This window comes from Dendrobates tinctorius, unplaced genomic scaffold (genome assembly GCF_039654945.1).
Source record: "Dendrobates tinctorius isolate UK_male_01 unplaced genomic scaffold, ASM3965494v1 ptg000129l, whole genome shotgun sequence".
Lineage (NCBI taxonomy): Eukaryota > Metazoa > Chordata > Amphibia > Anura > Dendrobatidae > Dendrobates > Dendrobates tinctorius.
In genome coordinates, this window is record NW_027361797.1 from 34,522,355 (window position 1) to 34,549,765 (window position 27,411).

Genomic DNA, 27,411 nt, shown 5'->3' on the forward strand with positions numbered 1-27,411 from the left:
GGGTGATAGTTCCAAGGCGTCGGTGAGCAGAGAAGCTGAGCAGTGGCCACAGTGGCCAAGTAGCCCCCTCACTGGGGATAAGGGAAGTTCCTGGGTGGTGGTGAAAACAAATGACTAAATAAGGAAGGATAGAGAAATGTGTATGAAGATGTTCCATGTTCTAAAGGTAGCATTCACAAAGTTATGCACCCGCTATCTGTTGTATATTATTCCCACTAAGTTATTGTTCAGTAAAAGACAGTTTCTTTTGGTGTGGTGGTCTCCCTCATTGAACTGTGTAAGTGTCACGTTCACGTGTGTCTGGACGCAGTGAGTACCTCAAGGCGAACCCATATGACACACGTGATCCTGGATACACCGCCTCCAGTTGGGCGAATTTAAATAATAAGACGTGCAGCTGGATACACCGCCTCCAACTGGCGAATTTAGGTATTACACGTATTTATACAATATTCTGGAAACCCCGCCTCCAGTAAGGCAAATTTAAATAATAAAGGGGAACCTGGGTAACATTGACAATGGTGGGCCCTGCGATAGGGAATAGGGACGTGGAGACCTCCTGCAATCCCCTGAGTCAGAGCCCCAGCACTCCTAACGTTCCCTATGCCGGTTCCGCACCAGGCGACGCACAGGAACCTTGAAACCCTGACTCGCCCTGACCCTAAACCCTCACTAGGGAATTGGTCTGTGCGGAATCTAATCCCACCACTGCACTAAACACACACAAGGGAAAATGACAATACAGGGGGAACACCACTTAGCTTTGCTCTGTTGCGTACACTCCTAGCAACAGAGCCCACCACCTGCGTGCATCTTTTCCTCCACCCGGATCCATCACCATAACCGGATCCATTACCATAGTGCAGCCTTGGAGCAGAGTCCACCACCAGTTGCAGGTGCCCAGTAAACAGAGTCTCAAAGATGAGTCCAGCTTCTGCCAAAAAGTCCAGCATGCTTGAGTCCAGTTTTCAGCAACCAAGTCGAGCATGCTGAGTGCAACTCTCACCATCGTCGCCACTCCACCAAGCCATGCAAGCACCTCCTGCTGACACCATAAACTGCGTCTACACCACGCCATGCCAGCCCTCCATGCAGACTCCATAGCTGACTCAACCCCTCTGGCTGGGCAGCCCAGGACTCTCATTCAGCTCCTTCTTTCACCCAGGCTTCCTTGAGAATGACTAACTCACAATATCACCAACAGTGATTGAACACACCTGACTCTCTTATAGAGCCTCACACCTGATTTATAATTACGTGCACATTAAACCAAAGAAACTAAAGTGCACTACCGCTCACCACCACCGGGGCAACTTAGAACAAACGACACCATGTGTAATAATTCTAATGGCCACCGGGGGCAATCACACCACTTTGGCACCAAGACAAAGGAAAAAAAGCTCACTTTGTCCATTTACTTGTCAGATCCACCTTGGATCATGACAGTAAGACCTGGTCCTGGCCAGGCAAAGTCACCAGCTGGCATCATGTGGGCTGCAAGGGTGTAGCACCCCCACTGACAAAGTCCACACACCCAGCCAGGATCGCCATTTTCACGTAGCGTGCTGGGGTATGAAGATTAGTACCTCGCCCGTGGCTACCGCCCGTGCCACATTACAGGCTTATAAAGCAGGCGATATTACTGAACTCAAGAAACTTAGGAACTCGCTATCTAAAGAGATCAAGTTAGCCAAACACGAGTATGCAAAGATTCTGGAGGAAAGGTTCTCATCAAAAGATACTAGATCTGCATGGAGAGGATTAAGAGAGGTCACCAATTATAAAAGCCACCCCACTATAGTGAACCCCAGCAGAAGTCTGGCAGCAGAGTTAATTGAATTCTACTGCAGATTTGAGGCAAGCTCTACACACAGTGGCTATTCATCTCTAAGCTCCTCAGTCTGTTCATATAAAGATCATTCATTGTGCAACACCCAAGTAGTGATCTCCGAGGCAGAGGTGATACGCATCCTGAAGGGACTTAAGGTCAAAAAGGCACCTGGCCCTGATGGTGTATCTCCAATGTGTCTGAAAGTATGTGCTACCCGGCTTGCCCCTATACTGACAAATATATACAATGTGTCACTGAAAGAGTGCGTTGTACCTCAGTGTTGGAAAAATTCCACAATTATCCCTGTCCCCAAGAAAGTGGGATCCTCTGAGTTGAACGACTATAGACCAGTAGCACTCACATCTGTAGCTATGAAAGTCTTCGAAAGAATTATGATGTCCCACCTGATAAAATTCACGCAGAAGCTATGGGACCCGCTTCAGTTTGCCTATAAGGAGAATCGTTCGGCAAACGACACTGTCAATCTGGCACTGAAGTACATTTTGGATCATACAGATGAACGGCACTCATATGTCCGGATTCTTTTCATGGACTTTAGCTCAGCGTTCAATACCATTGATCCGAATTTACTTCATAAGAAAATGGTAGCTCTTGGAGTCCCTCTCAACTTATGCTTGTGGATTTATAACTTCCTGACAGCCAGGATACAGAGTGTAAAAGTTGGACCATTCACTTCGGACACCTTGGTCACAAACATCGGGGCACCTCAGGGGTGTGTTTTGTCCCTGTTACTGTTTTCTCTCTATACGAATGATTGCATCTCTTCAGCAGACTCAGTAAAAATCTTGAAATTTGCCGACGATATGACACTGATTGGTCTCATCAGGGGAAATGCTGAAGACTTGTATCGGAGTGAGGTGGAAAGAATATGTGACTGGTGTAAAGCCAATAATCTTGTACTCAACACTAAAAAAACTGCTGAGATGGTTGTGGATTTTAGGAAAGATCAACATGAGATACTTCCAATCTACATCCATGACGAAGTGGTTCTTAGGGTCACAGAGACCAAATTCCTTGGTGTTATCATCTCTCATGATCTTAAATGGGGGAAAAACGTGGATGCTGTTATAAGAAAAGCACAACAGAGGATGTTCTTCCTGCGTCAGCTGAAAAGATATGGTTTGTCTAAGAATCTGCTGAATCTTATTCTTTAATGCTGTCATCAGATCTGTGATTTGTTCCTCTCTGATAGTCTGGTATGGGGGAGCCACTGCGCATGACAAACTCCGCTTACAAAGGACTTTCAGAACAGCAGAGAGAATTATAGGCTCCCCCCTGCCTAAAATCCTGGATCTTTATGATAAGAGTATTCGATCCCACGCATTGAAAATTTCATCCGATCCCTCTCACCCGGGACACTCCTCATTCCAACTACTCCCTTCAGGACGTCGCTTCAGAGTCCCCAAATGCAGCACCAACCGCCATATGAACAGCTTCTATCCACTCTCTGTTCAACAATTAAATCGTCATGTGTAGACTATATACTGTATCTGTCTTGTTAGATGTTACTTGTTGTATCTGTTGTTATATATTATGTTGCCTCTTTGCCACAAAGAATTCCTTGTATATATGTAATATGTACTTGGCGATAATAAATTTGATTGATTGATACATGGGTTTTTTTTTTGTAATTTGCCGCATTATTCACCCATTCTAATTCTGTGAAAGTGAAACTGTAATTTTCAAACAATGCTCCAATACTTACAATATGCCTGAATGAATAAATGTTGATATATAATTTATACAGTACAAAATTAATGCTACTTATTCACAGCAACATTTCTCTTTCACACCTTTTCATTATCAAATATCAGGGGATCTAATGGGATATATTTATTCATTTTATTCGCTTATTTAGGCGCCATTAATTTGCACGGCGCTTTACAAACATGGTCATCACTTTCCCCATCGGGGCTCACAATGTAAATTCACTATCAGTATGTCTTTGGAGTGTGGGAGGAAACCCAGACGGGGAGAACATACAAACGCCCTGTAGATGTCGTCCGTGATGAGAAATATTGCGGGTTCTAAAAGAAAATATCAGAGGAGCCAATGTCATATATTGGGATCCACTGTCCAATATTAAATGATCTAATGTCAGATTTTAGAGGATCAAATGTTAAATATAATGGAAACAGTTAAAACTTAAAAATGGCGTGAAAAATTAGAATACTTAACCTCTTGGAATAAAGTAGGACATATTTATGATTGCATTTCTATATAAAAGTTGGTTATAGACATGCAGTATAATCTAGACCGGTCATAGCTGACTTAAAACGTTGTGGAACATACGGTAACTGCATTAATTGCAACCATGAATTGCAAACATGAATGAAAAGTCACAATATGCCCAAAAATTCTACCCTAAAATGATATTTGATACATTTGTCTCCCACTCCTTTCTGACATTGGGAAATATACTAATTAAAGGGGTTTTCCACTACTTTTACATTGGTGACCTACTCATAGAAGTGCAAGGAACAAAAAGTAACCAGCACCGTCTTCTAACGGAATGAAGTAAGTGTGAGCTGAGAATACAGCAGCACTTTGTAAATGCCAAGATATATACAAACATTGACTATCTGAAATTCAAACTCCTTGGCTGCCATATGGTATATATTTATAAAATTAAGATACTTAGCACACAAATTTGCTAAATCTTGTTTGCCCTACCTGCCACGACAAGGCGACTTTTCTTTTGACTTTTAAGTCTTAACCTATTTTATCCTGGGTCAAAGGCTTACAAATTTAGAGGATAATTTGTATCCAGCAGTAATTCAAAACAGCCTTAACCTAAATGTATGCTACCAAAAAGCCAGAATGTCTGATAAAATAGATTAGAGTGCCATCAAACAAAAGGTCACCTTGTTGTGGTTGGTGGGCAGCCACAAATAGACCAATTTGTGAACTAAGTACCTTAAATTTTTCAGTGTATTCTATATAGCAGTAATGCAGGTTATATTTCACATATTCAATGTTTGCATTAATATCACATTAGTGGGGGTCCAAAACCTGTTATCAGCTACGGTGGTGTCCAGATGAAAACATTATGCAGAGCAGAACAACACAGCCTTTTACACTGTTTAGCGGCTGCTGCCATGTCCTGCAGATCAGCTCCTATTCTCTTCTGATCTGCAGCACTTGGCAGCAACTAGTAAGAGTGTATGGAGCTGTGCTGTTTACCAACCATCGCCGGAGGGGACAACAGCTAATCAGTGGGAGCTTCGGGTGTCGGACCCCCAGATATCTCATACTGATGACCTGTTTTAAAAATCTGTCGTCAATATAAAAGGATTGGACAACTACCATGCTAAAAAAAGTGGCGCTACCATACATTGCACCAAGTGTATCATTTAGATGCGATATTTGATAAATATGGAGTGGTGGCGTTGAAAAAAGTACAATTAAGATTTGGCACAAATGTTGTACAAATTTGGCAATTTTTTTTTATATAAATGTGGGTCAGAGTTTTTTTTATTGTTAACCTTTTAAGTAAATAAGCTGTTTATCTGTATGTCCGTGCACACGGCAAATTACAGGTCTGTATCTCACATACGAAAATAACTCTATCTTTTTATAAATATGACATGCACAATCCCAAAACTCCTGTTCTTTTTTGAAAAATTCTACAAATACAAGAAAAGGAGTAGGATGTTTGTAATGACAGGTTCGTCACATCACAAAACCTCTGGCACATCTTTTGATATAGCGATATATCTAGAAGTATCCCTCTTGAATTGGCTTTGGAAGTGATTTTCAAGGAAATTTTGTGATGTGATCTGAATTTTTACGAACCAATATATAGGCTTTCTTTCTTTCTTTCTTTCCGTTCAGTCAAAGAATGTTATATCATGTACCATTTCCCACAGTAAATGTTTCTGCAAGTGTCAACCAGAGATGATGTCACATATGGGTCAATGAAGGGATCTTGCAGACAAAGGGAAATTCACGGTTGCAGCTGTTGTCATTCCATGAACGTAAAGCTGGTGAGAAAAAAACAAAAAAAACAGATCATATGATTAAAAACATGATGTATAGCTTATTTTGTTATAAGACAAAACGCACCAAAAAAAAGTAATGGAAGGATGGAAATCACACGATTGATAGACATGTTACTAATACGCTACAGATGAAAGGATGGAAATAAAATTTTCATATCGCAATTTCCTCAGAATCAAGTATGAGCGCCATATGCAAAAGTCCCTGCACTTACACGTCTTGACTGCTTTCAGTTAGATTAGTAATGGTTGTATATGAATTGTTCTGCTGCGCTGAAAGCAGTTCTGCAAATCATCAAGATCCGCTGCTGGCAGCTCCCTTTGCAATTGCTAAACAATGTCATCCCAGATGTGTTTGATGGGAGACAAGTCTGGAGACGGTGCAGACCATGGTAGCACATTGAGGCCACGCAGGCCGCTCACAGTAGCACGAGCAACATTCGGTTTGGCATTGTGTTGAATGGCTCTTCTGTCACTTTGGAGGAATGTCCGTACCACTGGTTCCATGACTAGATCAATATATCGCTGAGCTGTTAGTGTACATGAAATGAAGACTAGATGGGCCTGACTACCATACAATATGCCACTTCACACCATAATCTAAGGAGAAGGACCGGTCTGACCTTCCTTCATGAAGAACTCTTCATGGCTCCAACAACATATTCTTCAGATCAATCTGTAGCGATGCGGCGTCATGAGGTCAATGGACCTCCTGTACCTGGACGGCTGGCTGATAGTACCAGGTTGGGCAAACATTGTGCAGCCGTTTTCAACACAACAACTCTAGGCTGCATGTTGCTGGTACTACCCTAAGCAGCCTGAATCGCCTAAACGGGCCACCATGTCCTGCAGTGTCTCCAGAGAGATGGACTGGGCTGCTCACATGTTCCACCATCAGTAGCCATTTTTTGCACTGCAGTCTGTGCGGAAAGCTGCACTAAGAAGAGCAGGAGGAGAGCCTGACCTACCGATATAATAGTAAGTGCCACAAAATCATGTCCCCGACAAATCTGATAAAATAAAGATAATGTGGCCAATCCCAGTACCTCATTCTGCAGTCAGCAATAGACAATGCAATACCGAGGATATAGAAGGCAACATTTATAATGAAACCTGTAGTGCAGTGCGACAGACAGGCAGGGACCGCAGAAAGTCCAACAAAAACAGTGTCTTTATTCTCAGACTCATATACAGGAGTGATATCCTCCAGATCGCAGACAGGTTTCCAGAAATACAGTCCGTGTTCAAAACTTGTTGCGGTGGGCAATGGCTCTGCTGTGTCTTTTGGGTGCGTCAGCTGCCTTGAGTTCCCTGGCTCTGTGTTAGCTCCACACAGACCTGGGTTACACAGAGCCTCCTGCACTGCAACTTGCAAACTCCAATCTGACAAAACTCACAGACTTTAAATGGAATTGTGGCCATAGAGTCACTTCCAAAACCCGGAGTGTAGAGAGGGATTCGCCCCAATACCAAGCCTGCAAATCCCTCTAAAAATAAAAGCCCTTGATGGACATCTGACTGGGTCACTACTTGGACCCAATCCACTCTTTCATTTATTCTGCCTTGTGACTCACAGGCGTCCTGCTGTGAACACAAGACGCTCCAGCGGGTTTAATAAGACTCTGTCCGCATCCTGGGGGACACATATCGACCCTCGCATATGGTCCCTTAACTGCTTGACAAAGCCAAGTGTAAAAATAACTTCTAGGTCAATTGTGTGCATTTAAGTGACAAAAACAAAATGTTCCTAAACAGAATCTACGCTTGTGTGACCATGGCCTTAGATGTAGAAATAAATGTTTTTTTCTCCAGTAACATTGACCCTCTTATTAGTATTGTCTGGTATTGCAGCTCAGACTCTTTTTTGAGACTAAGGCAATACCAAACACAGCCTGTGGACATAAGTGGCTGTTTGTTTTCATTTTATGTTCCAGGTCACAGGTTTTTAGGTTCTTTTCCTAACCTTATGACTTGATGTTATGAATCTGATATCTATATTGCTTCTAACTATTAAAGAGAATCTGTCAGCATGCTTTATTTTTGTGTAATCTGAGATCTGCATTATGTAGGGGCAGAGACCCTGATTCCAGGGGTGTATCACTTAATGGGCTATGTTATGCTATTTCAATAAAATCAGCAGGAGATTATTACTACAGGGCTAGGTGTCTTGTGCCTCCTGGTCCAAACAAGCCCCCAGCACTGATTAGCAGCTTTCTGTAAATATACAGTGTACACACACAGAAAGCTGCCAATCAGTGTTGTGGGCGGGGTTATACAGAGCTCAGCATTCTGAGCACTGCTGGATGTGCAGCAGTGAAAACTGTGATTGTATCACAACTGCTGCACCTAGTAAACTGAGTGGTACATCGCTGGAATCGGGATCTCTGTCCCTATATCATTCTGCTCTTGAATTACATTGCAAATACCTGCTGAAAGATTACTTTTAATAAGAGCAATACAGCTCGAAATTAGCAATTAAATTCCATGATGTTATGATCTGATCATTACCGTCCTTCTCTGGTGTAGACAATGGCATATCACAGGCTATGACAAATTAATATCGCTTTCTTAATAGAGCTTGCATTAACGAGGAAACGAAAAAAATGGACATCATTCCAGGAATTTGACGGGAGGTATGCAAATGAGTAACCTTTAGATGAAATATGCTAATAGGGAAGTGTCATACATCCACCCTCAGAGGCAGATTGCATTGGCAGAGACACATAATGTCACCCTCTACAATAACAGGCCTACGAAGCTGACGGCTGCATTGTTATAGAATATCATCATGCAGAAAGGGAAGACAGCCGGCAGATAAGAATATATTGCTGTCGTCTAGCACAATGCATCCTTCCTCTGCGCAGCGGGGAAGGGGTTACTGAACACTCCCGGCGGGGGGATTGCATTAGGTGTGCATTGATTACACATGTGCAGACTGCATGACCTGCTATTAGGTTGACAAGAAACATTTTCTGCATCAAGATTTATATAATCTAAGGGGGGTTTACGCATAGCGATATCGCTATGTGTGATACCTCCGACCGGCTCCCCTGCTGTCTGTCGCTGATCGCGCGAGATCGTGCAGCTCCATTTCTCGTCGGGCGCTTCCTGCTGGCGCCGACAAGCGACGCGTGGACGCGGACGGGAGAACATCAGGATCGCCGCGTCTGAAAGGTAAGTAACGACCGCTGCTGCGTAGCTATGTCGCTGTGAGATCTGCCTGTGTGGCATCTCACTAGCGATCATTTAGTGATGCACCAGCGATCCTGACCGGGTCGTATCATTGTCGGGATCGCTGGTGCATCGCTAAATGTAAAGGGGGCTTTAGACAGATGTTCCTTTCCTGGATGGTGAACAATATGTAAATCACTTATAGGACCGCCGCTAGACAAAACGTTGATTTTTTTTACTCAGAAGTCATGAAAATTAATTAGAAATTCCAGCTTATTAAAGGCCACGTCTACCCTCCCTGACCAATTTTTTTGCATCTAAAATGCAAAAATAATGACCAGTAGATATCTTCGTAAATGGGTTTGATATATATCTCCTTTCATGTTTTAGAATTTTCCTTCTGAAAATTCCCCAAGTTAATTTTTTTTTCTACTGACCACTTTAGCAAGCCACATCTTTCCCACAGCTTCTCCATACCCTGTTTGCTTGGCCCGTGAGCGTGTCTTTAGATGCTTGGACTCTGTCTGACCCTGGCGTAACACCAGAGGTGGACACAGACAGAAGAAGGCCTCTGTGCAAGAACAAATATGGGCTTCTTTTAGTCCAATAGCAAATGAATATACCAAATTGTACCTGCTTTGGAGGTGATAGTGGACCCACTAACCTCTTGGGTTCCTGTGCCGCTGCACTGGTTGCACCAATAATATGTCCATCCTTCGTTACTCCATAGTTACCAACCTTTCACTCACAGCATGCAGGAAAATAATCCAATACACAAATTTTGTCTGTAGTCACATTCGTTTTCATAAACTAGTTTCGCCTTTCATCACCCAAGTTCCCGGTTTACTATCTCAACGAGTGATGAAACGTCTCGAAAAACCTGTCTTCTGAAAGATTTGCTGACTTCATCAGGGTTATTGGAGGCTCCTTTCCGGAAGCCAAAATGATCTGGGAGAATTGGTATGTATGCATCATGCACAAGAAACCACTCCAAAATTCCTGCTTTCTTGAAGGTTTGGAGAACCTTTGGCTTGCACCCTTGAGAGAAAGATTTTAGTTCAAGAGACTTGGATTTTTAAATTGAAGCCTCTTTGAAGTTTTGGGAGAGATGGCGGGAATGTCCTATACAGACCAATGTGTTTCTATAGTAACAGACTACAAATAAACCCTATGTAGTCTGATCATGCAGTAATTCTCCTTCCTGTTTGTCCCCTACTTCCTAATAACATCTAATTAGCTGATCACTATGTTTGGAACAGATGGAACGAAATATTACTGTAAGCTAAGACCACCCAGTTAGGACTCACCATGAATCGCATGAATTTACGAATCACAACACAAGGAATATTCAGAGCATGTATCACATAGAAAATCAACCACATAAGTAGAAAATGAGGCATGAGAACGAGACACTGAAAAGTCAAACAGCACCTCTAAATAAATTAAGATCTCTCTAAATGGATTAAGATGCCAGACTTCACCTATAGATTAATCCAAATCCCAGACAAGATCCAAAATAAATTCAGACCTCAACTCCAAAAAATATATCAGACCTTAGACCCAAAAATAAATTGAGATCCAGACAAAACTTGTGCGTCAGGTAAATGCACCATAAAGGGCTTGATGTGGCACAAGTTTATGATAGGTTAGCATGGATGTCCATTTTTCCACTTTTTGAAAGAGGGCTACTTTAGGAATAAACTGATCACAAAACATCCCATTGTTAAAACGCTCAGCTATCAGCTGTAATATGTGGAACAAAACAAGGAATCATAGAATCACAGAATGTTGGAGTTGGAAGGGACCTCCAGGGTCATCGTGTCCAACCCCCTGCTCAATGCAGGAGTCACTAAACCATCCCAGACAGATGTCTGTCCAGCCAGCCTCTGTTTGAAGACTTCCATTGAAGGAGAAGTCACCACCTCCCTTGGCAGCCTGTTCCAATCATTGATCAACCTCACTTTCAATTTTTTCTAATATCTAATCTGTATCTTTTCCTTTTCAGTTTCATTCCATTGCTTTTTGTGTTTCCATGTGCAAATGAGAATAATGATGATCCCTCTACAATGTGACATCCCCCACTGATCCCATCTACAGTACAATGTGACATCCCCCACTGATCCCCTCTACACTGTGACATCCCCCACTGATCCCCTCTACAATGTGACATCCCCCACTGGTCCCCTCTACACTGTGACATCCCCCACTGATCCCCTCTACACTGACATCCCCCACTGATCCCCTCTACAATGTGACATCCCCCACTGATCCCCTCTACACTGTGACATCCCCCACTGATCCCCTCTACACTGTGACATCCCCCACTGATCCCCTCTACACTGTGACATCCCCCACTGATCCCCTCTACACTGTGACATCCCCCACTGATCCCCTCTACACTGTGACATCCCCCACTGATCCCCTCTACACTGACATCCCCCACTGATCCCCTCTACACTGTGACATCCCCCACTGGTCCCCTCTACACTGTGACATCCCCCACTGGTCCCCTCTACACTGTGACATCCCCCACTGATCCCCTCTACAATGTGACATCCCCCACTGATCCCCTCTACAATGTGACATCCCCCACTGATCCCCTCTACAATGTGACATCCCCCACTGATCCCCTCTACACTGTGACATCCCCCACTGATCCCCTCTACACTGACATGTATTACCCCCCGCAGCACCCCCACTGGATGAATAAAGCATTGCACTTTTCCTCTTTACATCAGTGGGCTGTCTATGTAATTGGCAGACAATTAATTCAGAATGTTATAATAAAGTATTTAAAAAATGTTTTTCTAAACTAGACAACCACTATAGCATGGTGTAGTATAATATATATCCTGTGGTCTCTGTGCTCAATAGAACACGGTGACCTGTCCGTTCAGTGACTGTTATTTCTTTATTTTTCAATCGTGCTTGAAAATCGTCATGAACCGTGTAAGACCCCTGTAAAGTCCAATTATTGATGAGATGAATGAACTTCTGTGCAGATAAGAAAGTAACATGAACCAGGTCTATTCCGAGGACGGTAATACATCTGGACGACAGCTGTAGCCATGGCTGGGGACTATAGGGAGAGGAGAGACCTGAGTCCAGTGTGGCCCCGGCTGGATTCACTCAGTGGAAGTCTTCAAACAGAGCCTGGACAGACATCTGTCTGGGATGATTTAGTGAATCCTGCATTGAGAAGGGGGTTGGACACGATGACCCTGGAGGTCCCTTCCAACTCTACCATTCTATGATTCTATCAGCTGTAGGACATTGGGCAATAGAGCAGCAGAAACTGTGGACAGAGATTCGACAACTCCTATAGTACGTCGCCATTTTTTCTTGGAACTTCCAGGAGAGTTGGCAAGAATAAGCAACACTCCGGTACTACTGAAACGAACCTAATGCTGATAAATAACATTTTCGACATTCAGATTTGTCGATTGCAACACAGAGATTGAACACCGGCGCTATACCAATGATGTACAAGTATTTATGTTGAGAAGCAAAAATTAATGAAACTTCTCCCACCTCATCGCACTTACCACTGTAGTATCTGTACCATATCTGCACACAGTCCTCATCTTCTGTGGAACTGTTGGTGGCATCATCTGGTTGATTTCCATCCCAGTAACTGTAGTCATGCGTCGTGCCATCCGTCCACTCAAACTCACCTTCCTTTAAATAAAAATACAATTATATAAGCGCAAAGCATGAATGTGAAAATTGGGTATTCAAGGGATTTTTTCTGTTTTCTTCTTACATGGGTCCTCTAAAAATAATCATATCAAATTTGATTTTGTTGAGGCCTCAAACATCTGCAGGCAAACCTGGCGGCAAATGTTCAATTTGGTTGCAGTGCCAACATAGATTAAATTAAAGGGAAGGGGGTCATCAGGAAATTACTTATGTTTAAATCAGGTTCTTATGGTAAATTTATTATGAACTTTTATCTTTTGTATACAAAACTTCTGAGCTTCTAATCTGAGTCATTGTTAAAGAAGATGGAATAGATGAGCCGTGACCAACTTCAGTTGTGAATGGTGGATCCTCTGTATCCAGTCTATACAAAGGTGTTACCGTTCATTGTCATCATGTATGTGATGATAATGAGACTGCTGAAAAGTCTTCCATAAAGATCAAATAGTAGGGGTCACTAGTATAAAGACTCTCATAATAAGGATACATTCAGCTGATCTCAGCCAACAATGTAATGTGTATGGGGCTTATTGACTCTCCATACAATCAACAAATCTTCAAGGAAGGGTGAGCTGACACAATTCTCTTTTTTTTTTAATTGACGCTCCTCTTATGATGTTGGGGGACAGAAGGATTCGGCCTGTTGAATTTCAAGGACTGTTAATTTTGTTCAGAGAAGAAATAAGCCTCTATCAGAGGAATCTGACAGCGACTCTCTCATAGAGAACACTGGAACGCTTGGGACATTATTACAGGAAGGGGCCAGGATGGGGGACATTATACCAGGAAGAGGCCAAGGTAAGGGAGCATTATACCAGGAAGGGGCTCAGAATGGAGGACATTATACCAAGAAGGGGCAAAGGAGGAAGATTTTACCAGGAAAGGGCCAAGGACATTATTACAGGATGGGGGACATTATTACATGGGGGTGAGGGGTGATCACGTGTGTCTTTATAGGATCTAAAATGCTAAGAGGGCACATGAAACAGACCAACATGCAGCTGGGCGCCCAGGTCCAAATTTTGCATCGGACTTTAGTTACGTCACTGGACATAACAGTCCGGTCAGTGGAGTCCAATTTGAATAGAGGTTATATTAAGTTGTCTTACTAAAGTAGTTTTCTATAATTACCATTCATTTCAATATTAGGGTTACCCTTACACTGAATTTATGGGCTACCCAGTCTGCCTGACTTTTATGACTTGTCTGAAAGTTATTTCTAATTCCTTGTGATGAATTCTGGATATTCCCAGGAAAATGAATGATACCAGTCTAATATGATCCATACCTGCCTTCTGTCACTTAATCCTATCCATACATCAGTGGGTATTCCTGGGACTTGGCTGTTCACAAGATCAAATACAAAAATGTTTTCCTCCCAGCTGTTGAGGAAAAAAGACGGTCATGTAGAGATGCATCAAGGAATAAGCATCCGTTGCTAACGTTTTCAATAATATTATACTTACCACTGCAAAAAAAATTGCTTACAACATAAGTAGCTGACTACTTGTTTTGGGTAAATTCTGGAAAATCCAAGTATTAGACCCATTGATAGTCCCATTGAATAGCTAAGAGGCTAATCCTAATGCAAATCCTGGTTTGTAGATAGAGACAAACACCTTGGTCACCTCAAAAAGACCTTTTTGAATCAGGGCTACCATCCAAGAACAATTGAAAACCAAATTACAAGAGCCACCAGATTGTCAAGGAATCACCTGCTACATTACAAAGCTAAAGAAGAAAATAACCGAGTGCCTCTAGTAGTCACCTACAACCCAAATCTGGAGGTGCTAAGGGGAGCTGCACGGAAATTACAACCTTTACTACAGAAAGATGCCCGATTACAATCCATTTTTCCAGACCCCCCACTGCTGTGTTTTAGGCAGCCCCCAAATTTAAGAAGCATCATTGTCAGAAGCTCCCTGTCCTCTCCAACAGCTGCAGGAACCTTTCCTTGCAACCAGAAAAAATGTAAAACCTGTCCATTTATAATGACCATGGACAAGATAAAGATCCCCAACTCACATCAGGACTACAAGATCCCAGGTACTTTCACCTGCATTACATCTAATGTGGTGTACTTAATTATTTGTACTAAATGTCCAACTGGGGGTCTGTATGTGGGGGAGACAGGGCAAAAGCTTAGAACAAGGATGAATGCTCATCGTCACACAATAGGAGAAAAAAGAATGGATCTACCTGTGGCAAAACATTTCTGTATCCCTGATCACAGCAGCATGGATATGAAATTACTGGTATTGAAAGGTAACTTCAATTCTCAGAGAGATAGACGAGTTTGGGAGTATAAATTTATGACGACCTTTGACACTCTCAGTGCTGGAATGAATGTGTCGCATGGATTTATGTCTTTTTACATCAATTAAGGAATTTCCTTTTAAAACCTTGCGGGGCAACACAGAACTAGACCCCAATCAGAGGACCATAAAACATCCAGACTCCTTATCTATGAACTGGTCCGATGTTTATATTTATGTTTCTCCCTCTCCCATATTGATAGTTCTGCTTCACGTCACTTGTCTTATCTATTGCATTTTTTCTTGGCTGTATTGTGCATAAATATGTGACTTCAGATTTTGTATTATTCTATGCCTGATGAAGAGACCTGAGTAGTCTCGAAAGCTTGCAATGTGTTACCATCTTTTCAGTTAGCCATTAAAAAGTATCCACCACTGAGGACTCTCAATCCTGAATATTTTTCTATCCACTGGCTAACACGGTACAAAGATATACATCTTTTCTGGTTTGTACTTCAGAACTGTGTCAGGAGTCCATTGGTCAACCTTGAATTTTTCCTGACAAAGTACACAGTGAATGTATCCGTCACTTTTCTTTCATAGGATTACTATACAACATCGATTATAAAAATTGCGTGGGGCTGAGGCTGGCAGGTTTGATTTATCCATTCCGGCTCAGGCAGCAGGATACCAACCTGAGTATTCAGGTAGCAAGCGTCATGCCACTACTTAGAGTTGGATTAGCTCTGATTCACTCTCCTACACAGAATCCCAGCACAGCTCCAATTATTGAGTCAACTTTGCTAGATTTTTACACTAAGTCTGCTACTCCATAATGCCTATTCTGCTACGTCACTTTATCAACTCTGCTCCTCTTTGTGCCAGCTCTGTTACATTGCTGAGTCAACTCTCCTACATTGCTGAGCCAAGTCTGCTACTCCATCGAGTCAATGCTGCTATTTTGTTATGCCAACTCTACTACATCTCTGGATCAACTCTGCTGCATCATGGTGACTGCTCTGCTCCATTGTAGATTACTACTCTGCTACGTTAGTTTCTCATTGCATAGAGTGTATAGTTGTATAGGCAGTGATTGGGATCAAAGACAGAAATATCCTATTAGGGAACGCGCCACGCAAAACCGATACCGTATTTTATACCTTGTCAAAGTCCAGCGCAGACAGTCCTATGTGAACAAGGCATAACATACTATATCATTTTGCCTGGAATATTCCTTTAAATTCTGCTCATATAATTCTAGAACATTATCTAGAATTCTGCTACAACTTCGGAAAGCAGGATGTCTTTTTATAATGCACATTGTTTACTTGTTGGGAGCCGACGGTAATAAACGTCCCTCATATTTTGACTCCTGCGGTGAAGTAGATATATACAATACCTGTGGATAGAAACTAATTTGGCAGTAGTCCTGCCGAGAGAGAACTCGGCACAGTAAAAGTCTGCTTCCGCCCACGTTTTATTTATCGGGAAGAATCGGTAGCAGTTCCCGCTAAACTCGGTCCAAAACAGAGGGCAGGCGTATGGCTGCGTGACATCTGGGAACCCTGCGACTAAAAAAGAGAAAGTGAATTAATATATCGTCCACCTCATTATTACAGGACAGTTGAGTACACATAGTCTATGACAATTGCTGTCTGCTTTAATACAGTTCCGTCAAATGACATTTTTACTTTTTTTGTTCCTACTGAGGGATCAGAAAAAAGTTTTACTTTAACGATTCTGAAACAGTTGGAACAGTTTTGGAGATTGGTGGTCCAACTTGCCCAAAAGTTCATAAGATGTGCATTGGTGGATCACAAGCATTGTCGTTACCTCTATCGCCAAAGTAAATGGATTTATCAACCGCATCATTTAACAATGAAATTGGTTGCCCTTGTGATATAGGAGGTAAATAATGTCTACACTGCGTGGTGCATTGACATTTCCAATGTCTTCCTTCTTTTAGATGGGAAATGTATGAAAAGTTGGGAGAACGTTTGGGAGGGTTTTGCAAACTTCGACATGATGTTGTTCATCTTTTTTATTCGATAAGTGGCGTTAATCCTTTGTAAAATGGCTTCTACTGCAGGATATTGTCAGTGGTAACCACGAGACATTGAAGTTGACTTGGACCAATGGTGGATTTGTGGTAACGGCCCGGATTGGGGGGTGGTCCACTGCTTACCGCGCCCAGACGACACAGAGACGAGACGGAGGCAGATTTTCGGTTGCAACAGGTCCGAGTTTATTGGCCATCCTCCTGACGACCATAGCCATGCACCGCAGCACCTTTACAGCTCTCCGTATTCGAGCCCGGGTACCTTCACCTTCCTTCAGTCGTAGTGACGTTCCTCGCGGATCTTTCTCTAGGGCTGCCCTAGGCCTATCTACCGCCAGTACTTCACCAGTCCGAGGTTGTTGTCCAATCGGTACCCCCGGGGCCTCATCTGTCCTGCGGTTCTTTGTGTCAGGGCCACCCCCCTGTCTCTTCCTATCAGTCCCCTGGTCGAGCTCTCCACCATCGTCAGTCCTCCATACTGAGTCTTCTCCTCCTGAGCTCCTCCCGGGACTAGACTAGCCTGGAACCCTGTCCTGTCCTATTTATCCCCTTCCTCGGGAATTTCCCTCCTGGGTTCCTATCTCCCCGCCCCCATGACTAAGCGGTTTCGTAGCCCTAAGCCGTTGTAAAGTCCTGTTCTCAAGCTCCCCTCTGCCATCTTGTGGTCAAATCCAGGTACTGCACTCCTTTTCCATCTTCCCCAGCTGTTCCCCTTCTGTCATTACCAATGTCCGTCTATATTGCACAAACCATCCCTTTTTCCTTCAGTCAAGTCCGTCCGTCAAGTCACCTTCCCCACAGATTAACAGCAGAACATATTGCTGGAGAAGAAATAATACAGAGTCAATGGTGATGCCAAATTCCCTAAATACTGTATGCTGCTGAGCATATCTGGTGGTCTCTGTAGCCTGAAACATCGGCATTTAAGTTGCTTTTCCAATCAAGTAAACACACAATTATATAATTTTACATTGACTTTCTAAGGAAATTTTTTATTGCTGCTAAATATACACTCATGCGGTGATTGTGGGTTCTCTCGACTCCAGGATCGTCTCCTGTGCACCGTTACCTGACCAGCACCTGGATGTGTGATGGTTGTGACCCAGACATACAGTGGCTTCCAAAAGTATTCACACCCCCTTGGCATTTTTCAGGTTTTGCTACCTCACATCGGGGCTCTCTGACCTTTCCCGGCACCTGCGTGCTGCAGTACTTTGCTCTTCCCTCAACAGGGCAGGTAGGTAAATTTATGTTCCTATCAAAATAAAAAGCTTTAAATGCTTACTTCCACACCTGTTAGAGAACTTTGCTTTAGATAATGTTTATATTGCTTTCTTACTTTTTTATATTAATTTATGTATTTTTTTTTACTTTTTAGCATGTGTAGCTTTGTCTTGTCGTCGCTGGAAGCCCCAGTTATAAAGAGCCAGCATTGTGTCACCGGAACTTGGCAGCCACCGGTTCCAAGCCAGCGCTGATCGTACTCTTAATTTTAACTAATGTTCTATATTCTGCAGACAAATGGAAGTACAAGCAGATCAGTCCAATAAGAGTAATATTTTGTTTTTACAGCAGGGAAGATCTACTCTGTAATTAGAAAATTCAAGGGGAATTCCAGTCTTTGATCTCTTGGCTCTTGGGCCACCGAGTTGTACAGTTGGCCTCCTACAGTTGAACGGAGCAGAAGATGGCTGGGAATGCCCCTGTGCAAAGGAACAATTTTGAAGGCAAAGACGTTCTCAGGATCATGGGTGCCCAGAAGTCAGCGTTCCAGTAACCAATCAGTCATGACATATCGTAGGAAAATGCTACCTGTTACTGACATGGATTGGGCAACATGGTGGCTCAGTGGTTAGCACTGCAGCGCTGGGCTCCTGGGTTCAAATCCCACCAAGGACAACATCTGCAAGGCATTTGTATATTCTTCCCATGTTTGCGTGGGTTTCCTCCAGGTTCCTTCCACACTCCAATGACCAACTGATAGGGAATCTAGATTGTGAGCCTCAATGGGGACAGTTTTGGTGATGATGTCTGTAAAGTGCTGTGGAAATTAATGGAATGGTGCTATGTAAATGAGTACAATAAAATAATTATACATCTGTAAAGTTCCTGATGATGATGTTAATAATTTTACCCCAGCAAACACATGCCATATATGTTGGGAGCACTCGCACTGACTTCATGCAATACAGTAAATGCTTGCTTATAGCCTAGGTGCTATTGATCTAGTAGGACATGCTTGTTATAGGAGCGCTGAAAAAAGTAGGTCAAGAAGACTTGTTTACTCCCTAAGTTTATTTCATAGGCTTTATAAATAGGTGACAGTGAGATTGCGGAAACATGACATCATGTCATCTGCACAACTGCCAATAGTCCTTATTGAAATGGTGACAAGGTTGGGAAGGGCCCAAATCTTCAAATCTTTGCCAAGAAATATCCAAGCAAAACTTCTAAACACTTCTAAACTCTACTGGTTATTGAGCACCCATTTCCATATGTAGTATTTTTTTTTTATGCTCTGCTTCTATAGCGCCATCATATTGCACAGCACTTTACAGACATTATCGTGGCTGTGCACATTGGGGTCCACAATCTAAATTTCCTCTGAGTTTGTCTTTTGGAGAATTACCCCGGTAAGGTTGATTGTATTGGCATAAAGTGATGTTATTGCTTAATGTCCCATCATGTCTCAGGCATTCCTGCAACTACTGATCCAATATCTTTATTACACAGGTAAGAACATATGTGCCCCCGTATAGTGCCGTTGTGCGTAGACTGCTCTTATGATCTCACTGCGAGAAGTAAAGCCGGTCATATTCTAGCCATGTAGACTAATGTACAGACTCCGAGTGATGTCGATAGAAGTCCAGTTGACCATGTTGAATTTTTTGGTTCTTGCTCTGTTCTTGGTGTTCTTAAAAAGAACTAATGTGAGCTACAGAGAGGGCTCGGTATGGGGTGGTTTGGGTCTACAATTATTTTTATTGTTTTTTTTTACTTGACTTCATTAGTAGAAGTGCAGGCGGCAATAGTGGGCCAACTGTGCGTGATACACCATTTAAAAGAGGCTTGGTTCATCATTTACTTTTCCAATCTGTCAAATGTGTAGACAAGATGGTGAAAACACTAGATGTCAATATCCTAATTAAAGTCAAAGTCCACCTTCAGAGGACTTTAAAAACTATTGGCCCCTTTAAAAGGGCCAATTTTGACCATTAAACGACCACCATCAGCAATAGATGGGCTGATCAGCAGCCGTTCACTGGTTTGTTTCGAAAGGCCGACGAATATTTTATGTACTGTATGCAAAACGATCGTCTATTCACAATCGCATTATCGACAGCACATCACTTGTTTATACAAGATATCTTGCTAATACTGATAATTTTTAAGCCTGCTAAAAAATTATTACACCTAACAGACTCATTCCTCGAGTAATTATTGTCCAGTTTTGATGGGCCAATAATTGGGAAAAAGCATTATTGACTTGAATAAAAGGGTCATATATTGAGGAAATTGCATTTCCTACTTTACAAGAAAATATATATATAAAGTGCACTCAGTGAGAGAAACAAAATAGGAATCTTATGGGTATGATACCTTTTAATGGCTAACAATTAGTAGTAAATGATGCTACAAGGCAAGCTTTCGGGACTGCTTACGTCCCTTCATCAGGCTTATATAACAAAATATTTGAAGAAACCTTATTTATATACAGTTAATAAGGTTTCTTCAAATATTTCAAAATAAGGTTTCTTCAAATATTTTGTTATATAAGCCTGATGAAGGGACGTAAGCAGTCCTGAAAGCTTGCCTTCTAGCATCATTTACTACTAATTGTTAGCCATTAAAAGGTATCATACTCACGAGATTCCTATTTTGTTTCTCTTACTGAAAGCACTTTATATATAGTAATAATAATAAATTTTCTTTCTATAGCGCAGACATATTCCGCAGCACTTTACATTTCAGAGGGGATTTGTACAGACAACAGACATTACAGCATAACAATAATCACATAGATTATAACAAATACCAAGAGGAATGAGGGCCCTGCTCGAAGCTTACAATCTATGAGGAAAGAGGTAGACACGAAAGGTGGGTGGTAACATTTGCCCTGATTGTATGGACCAGCCATAATGTTAAGTGTGTAACAGTACGGATGCAGAGGGCTAATGGATGCATAAAGCATGTGGGAACATGATGCAGGGAATCTGGTTATGGTAAAACTTTTGACTGTGCCACAGAGGGATAGTTAGGTTAATGTGTTGAGGCGATAGGCCAGTCTGAACAAATGAGTTTTCAGGACACGCTTAAAATTGCAGGGATTGGGGACTACACGTATTGACCTGGGAAGTGCATTCCAAAGAATTGGCGCAGCACGTGTATAGTCTTGGAGACGGGAGTGGGAGGTTCTGATTATCGAGGATGCTAACCTCAGGTCATCAGCAGAACGGAGGGCACGGGTAGGGTGGTAGACTGAAACAAGGGAGGAGATGTAGGGTGGTGCTGAGCCATGGAGTGCTTTGTGGGTGAGGGCAATAAGTTTGTACTGGATTCTGGAGTGGATGGGTAGCCAGTGTAATGACTGGCACAAGGTAGAGGCATCAGTGTAACGATTGGTGAGGAATATGATCCTGGCTACAGCATTCAAGACAGATTGGAGGGGGGAAAGTTTGGTAAGAGGGAGACCGATTAGAAGAGAGTTACAATAGTCCAGACGAGAATGAATAAGAGAAACAGTAAGAGTTTTTGCAGAGTCAAAGGTAAGAAAAGGTCGAATTCTAGAAATGTTTTTGAGATGCAGATAACAAGAGCGAGCCAGTGATTGGATGTGGGGGGTGAATGAAAGCTCGGAGTCAAGTATGACCCCAAGACAGCTGGCATGTTGCTGGGGAGTAATAGTGGAACCACACACAGAAATGGCAATGTCGGGTATAGGTGCATTAGTAAAGGGAGGAAACACAAGGAGTTCAGTCTTTGACAGGTTCAGTTTCAGATATAGTGAGGACGTGATGTTAGACACAGCGTTTAGACAATCGCCGGTGTTTTATAGAAAGGCTGGCGTGATGTCAGGAGAAGAAGCGTATAATTGGGTGTCATCAGCATAGAGATGGTACTGGAAACCAAATCTACTGATTGTTTTACCAATAGGGGCAGTGTACAAGGAGAAGAGGAGGGGGCCTAGAACCGATCCTTGAGGAACCCCAACAGTAAGGGGAAGATGAGAGGAGGAGGAGCCAGCAAAAGATACAGTAAAGGAGCGGTCGGAGAGATAGGAGGAAAACCAGGAGAGAACGGTGTCCTTGATGCCGATGGAGCGGAGCATAGTGAGGAGGAGCTGATGATCCACAGTGTCGAATGCTGCAGAGAGATCCAAGAGAATTAGCATGGAGTAATGACCGTTAGATTTAGCTGTTAGTAGATCATTAGAGACTTTAGTGAGGGCAGTTTCAGTAGAGTGTAGAGAGCGGAAATCGGATTGGAGAGGGTCGAGAAGAGAGTTATCAGAGAGATAGCGGATCAGACGGGAGTGGACCAGGCGTTCCAGGAGTTTAGAGATGAAGGGAAGATTAGAGACAGGTCTATAGTTAGCGGCACAGTTTTGGTCGAGGGATGGTTTTTTAAGTAGTGGATGTATGATGGCATGCTTAAATGAGGAGGGAAAAATACCAGGAGAGAGAGAGAGGTTAAATATTTTAGTTAGGTGAGGGGTGACAGCAGGGGAAAGGGACTGGAGCAGATGTGACGGAAATGGGTCACTGGTGCAAGTGGTTGGGCGACAAGATGCAAGGAGCCTGCTTACTTCTTCTTCTGTGACTGGTTCAAACTCAGAGAGTGAGCTAGATGCAGTGGGGGAGGGAGGAGAGTGCATGGTATGAGGTGATTGGGAGATAATTTCCTGTCGGATATGATCAATTTTTTCTTTGAAGTAATTGGCCAGATCGTCAGCTTGAAGCTCCATGGTTGGGGCCTGTACTCTTGGGTTGAGCAGGGAATGAAAAGTATCAAAGAGACGTTTCGGGTTATATATATTTTTTTCTACTGGCTAACACGGTACCAAACCACTTTTTTCGTTCTACTTTACAAGAAAAACAGATTTTAAGGATGTATCACTTAGATTACTGGGTGCAACAGTTGTGACACAATCAGAGTTTTTAGATGTAGCAGAGCTCAGAAAGCTGCACAACTCTCTTTGCACATTGTCTCTTGACAGGGAGCTGCTTCTCAGAGGAGGGGGGCGTGGCCGGACCAGAGCTCACATGCACAGCAGTCCAGGCAGTGATAATCTCCTGATGATAAAACATTCATTGTATTGAGACAACAGCACACAGTCTAATAATTGACACATCCCTGAAATCAGCATCACAGCCCCAACCTCATGTTGTCCTCAGATTACATAGCAAAAACCTGCTTGCAGATACCCCTTAAGTGATAGTAGTGTAAACCACAGACCAATATGACGTCCTCCTCACTTTCGTATTTATTTTTTGAGAGTGGAACTTGTGCCACGAGTTGGGTCTCTCTGTTCATATCGATCAGGTTTTTTGGCTACCACTTCAGTGTTATGGCTATAATAATCTCACCTCTGTTAGACATTTTTAATTTTTTTATATAGATATAACATTTATTTTTTGTGTGTATTAGTTATACCAAGACGTATGATTGTCTTTCAGTAAGAATTGCACGTATATGAGTTTATAGCCTTTCACCCTTTACCTATTTGTAGGTGGCTCCTCTTTCTTATATAGTTAATATTACAGAATAGCAAAATAGTTTCTTAATCTAATGATCATGATACTACTCAGCAATACCTATATGTATTATGGTTAAAGGGTTATTCCCTAAAATACCAAATTAGGGAACACTTTGCTTATAACAGACTGCTGGGACCCCCCAGTAATCTTGAGAACAGGGCTCCGCTCTTGCCTTTTTCCGGCAGTCCCATAGACAATGAGATTGATGGTTAGTCCCAGCGGTCAGTAAGTTATTCACTATCCCTATAGATAGGGGATAATTTGCTATTTTTGGAATAATATTTTACAGTGATAAAACAAATTTTTACAGCCTTGTGGAAATAGTTTAGTAAAATCTTTCTATAGTGAGAAGTAATTGGCATTTAACAGAAATTAAATAAACTGAAAGGACACAATAGCGAAACCTCAGAGGGCTCTTAAACCAAATGTTCCAAATTCATGTAAATAATAATACAATGTAATCCAAATATTTAGCGCCCAGAAAAAGAAAAATGAAGTGCACTCACCTTGACTAAGTTGAATCTCCGTCTGGGGGAAAGCGTGTGCTGTTAATATAATTAATGCAAGGACTGAGAACATGTCCCATTGTAAGGAAGAAGCCAGACAGTGTCTCATTTTCAGATTTTAAGACGGTTTCGGTGAGATGTCAGACTTGGAAGTCTTTGCTGGGTGAAGTTTCCTACAGCAGATGTAGTCCTCACGCAGAACACACCCCTAGGAACTGTCAACCACTTGTGTGTTGGGCGGCAGAGAGGTCTCCTCCAGCTCCTGAACAGTAAAATATCACATCTCCACTGGGTCCATGGTTTAGTTTAGAAGAAACGACCCTTTGACCTAAGCCATTTGTGAAGAGGAATTTCAATGTAACACAATCACTGAAGTTTTAAATTGGTGCAAACCCCACAGTGACTTGCATGAAAAGTTTGCTAGCCTAAGGTTGGAATTAAAAGTATTTTATTGGTGGTATTTATTTAGCCGTACCTACGTTGGTAGCTATTATGCTGGGGTAAATTACAGTATTGGCAGTATTATTTATTTTACATGCTTACATAGTGCCATTCATTTCCATAGCACTTTACAGATATTGTCATCACTGTCCCTATAAGGGTCTCGAAATCTTGTTACCATCTTTTCAGTTAGCCATTAAAAGGTATCAACCATTGAGGACTCTCAATTCTAAATATTCTTCTACCTACTGGCTAACACGGTACAAAGATATATATCTTTCCTCTTTATTCCAGCGTTGATTACTGACATTTTTTACTCGCAAGTCATGGACTGTCTAGGTCAGCCTTTTATCTAGATCTCACAATATTGTGCATGTTTGGTAATCTGATTATTTAACTTGTAGGTCCTTCAATTGGTGTGTTTTCTTGGGATTATGTTCTCCACGAATGAATGTACACACATTGCATGCAATATGTACCAATAAACCAGGGTGCTGAGGTATGACGAGGCTGCTCACACTGTTGTCCACCCTGCTTATCTGATCTGATACTGAAGATACCAGAGGTGCTAAAGTAAGTAGAGGATGCTTGCATTGCTGTCCACTATGTGTATCTGATCTAATACAGGAGATAATACGGGTGCTCAGGAATGAAGATGCTGTTCACACTGCTGTCCACCCTGTCTAGCTGATCTAATACTGAAGATACCATAATTGTTGAGGTAAGAAGAGACTGCTCACACTGCTGTCCACTCTGTCTATCTGATTTAATACCATGAGTACCGAAGTAAGTAGAGGCTGCTCTCATTGCTGTCCACTCTGTCTTTCTGCTCTAATACTGGAGATAAGAGACATGCTTGGCTTGCTGAGGTAAGAAGAAGTTGTTCTTTGTCTTTCTGATCTAACGTTGGCGGTTCCAGGAGTGTTCATATAAGAAAGGGCTGCTCACACTGCTGTCTACCCTATCTTACTGATCTAATACTGGAAATACCAGGGATTCTGAGGTAAAAAGAGGCAGCTCACACTGCAGTTAATCCTGTCTTTCTGATCTCATCCTTTAGATACTGGAAGTGATGAAGTAAGAAAAGGCTGCTCACACTGCTGTCCACCCTGTCTATCTGATGTTATGCTGTAACACTGTGAGTGCTAAGGCAATAAGAAGCTGCTCACTCTGCTGTCCACCCTATTTTCCAGACCTAGTACTGGAGATACCAAGGATGCCGAGGTAAATAGAGGCTGCTCACACTGCTGTCCACTTTGTCTATCTGGTCTAATACTATAAATTCCAGAGGTGCTGAGGTAAGAAAAAGCTACTCATACTGCTGTCTACCCTGTCTTACTGATCTAATACTGGATATACGAGTATCAGGGGTGCTGGGGCACAAAAAGGCTGTTCACACTGCTGTCAACCATGCCTATATGATACTATGAGTACTGAGGTAAGATGAGGCCACTCACTCTGCTGTCCAACTTATCTGTCTGATCTAATACTGGAGATACCAGGGGTGCTGAGGCAAGGAGAGGCTGCTCACACTGCTGTCTACCGTGCCTGTCTAATCTAAGACTGGAGATATCAAGAATGCCGAGGTTAGAAGAGGCTGCTCACACTGCTAACAACCATGCCTATCTTATCTATTACTGGATATATAAGGAGTGCTGAGGTAAGAAGAGGCCGCTCACACTGCTGTCCATCCTATCTGTCTGAGAAGAGACTACAGTGATCATTTGTAATAGATGGGAAATTCAAGAAACAAGTGCTCAATTCCTCTGCAGCACCACCACCATCCATTCCTTTTTAGCATTTATTAAAAGTGACCGTAAAAGGTAAAGGGGTAATTTCACAAACAATATTTATCACCTGTGTGAGAAAAAATATTTCAGGACCCTGATCCACTGATCAGGTTGACTGTCAGCGCCCTGTAAATGTCTGTCTGCCTGCTGGCATCTTTTGCTATTAACTAGGCTCAGTGTCATGCATGCATCATGCCACAATGATGACATTGCACCAGGCCTACTGACAATGCATGAACACGGCTCCATTCTCTTCAATGGAAAGTAAAGCAGTAGTCCGCATTCATGACCACTGCTTTATTCACAATTTTTATGCTAAGACAGTACCAGTGTTCATGCAGGACCACAGCTATGAGTTTATGGAAGCAGTAGGGTGCATGTGTGATTATTTCGTTATTACACTATCTACTTTTTTGGGTCTATGGAAGCATAATGCTCATGTAAGACCAGCACTTCTTTCACTGTCTATGAAACCAATAGTCATAGAATGCTAGAGTTGGAAACGACCTCCAGGATCATCTAAAGGAAAAAAGAGGGGGTCTCCAGCACCAAAATTGGTGAAAAAAGATAAAACTCACATTTATTAGGAAGGTTTTAAAATCATATTAATAAACCACCATGACAGGCCGCACTGGACATCTCCTGGCATCAGACCGCTTATGGACTATATGGACACTGATGTACGGTAGGCTGAATATTTTTTCTTTTTTTTTTTGCTTTTTGCTCCAGGATCATCGTGTCCAACCCCCTGCTCAATGCAGGACTCACTAAACCATCTCGGACAGATGTCTGTCCAGCCTCCGTTTGAAGACTTCCATTGAAGGAGAACTCACCACCTCTTGTGGCAGCCTGTTCCACACATTGATCACCCTCACTGTCAAA

At 42.4% G+C, this 27,411-nt stretch overlaps 1 protein-coding gene across 5 annotated transcripts; it reads right to left on the reverse strand.

The window, feature by feature from the left end:
* Positions 1–3,670: 3,670 nt before the first annotated feature.
* CLEC19A (C-type lectin domain containing 19A) lies at positions 3,671–27,074 on the reverse strand. 5 transcript variants are annotated; one of them, XR_012219894.1, is made up of 6 exons: positions 24,299–27,074; positions 16,375–16,546; positions 14,009–14,102; positions 12,567–12,695; positions 5,710–5,835; positions 3,671–3,879 (listed from the first exon to the last, which is right to left on the reverse strand). XR_012219894.1 is itself a non-coding variant. In XM_073542944.1 (6 exons), exons 1-5 carry the CDS (start codon positions 24,405–24,407, stop codon positions 5,756–5,758), a joined length of 588 nt encoding a protein of 195 aa, XP_073399045.1. In that variant the 5' UTR covers positions 24,408–26,871; the 3' UTR covers positions 3,671–3,879; positions 5,710–5,755. The 5 variants fall into 5 exon arrangements, 3 of the variants coding, with proteins under 3 accessions (XP_073399045.1, XP_073399046.1, XP_073399044.1); XR_012219893.1 differs by having other exon boundaries at positions 5,648–5,835; positions 12,567–12,699; positions 24,299–26,870; XM_073542944.1 differs by having other exon boundaries at positions 12,567–12,699; positions 24,299–26,871.
* Positions 27,075–27,411: the final 337 nt, after the last annotated feature.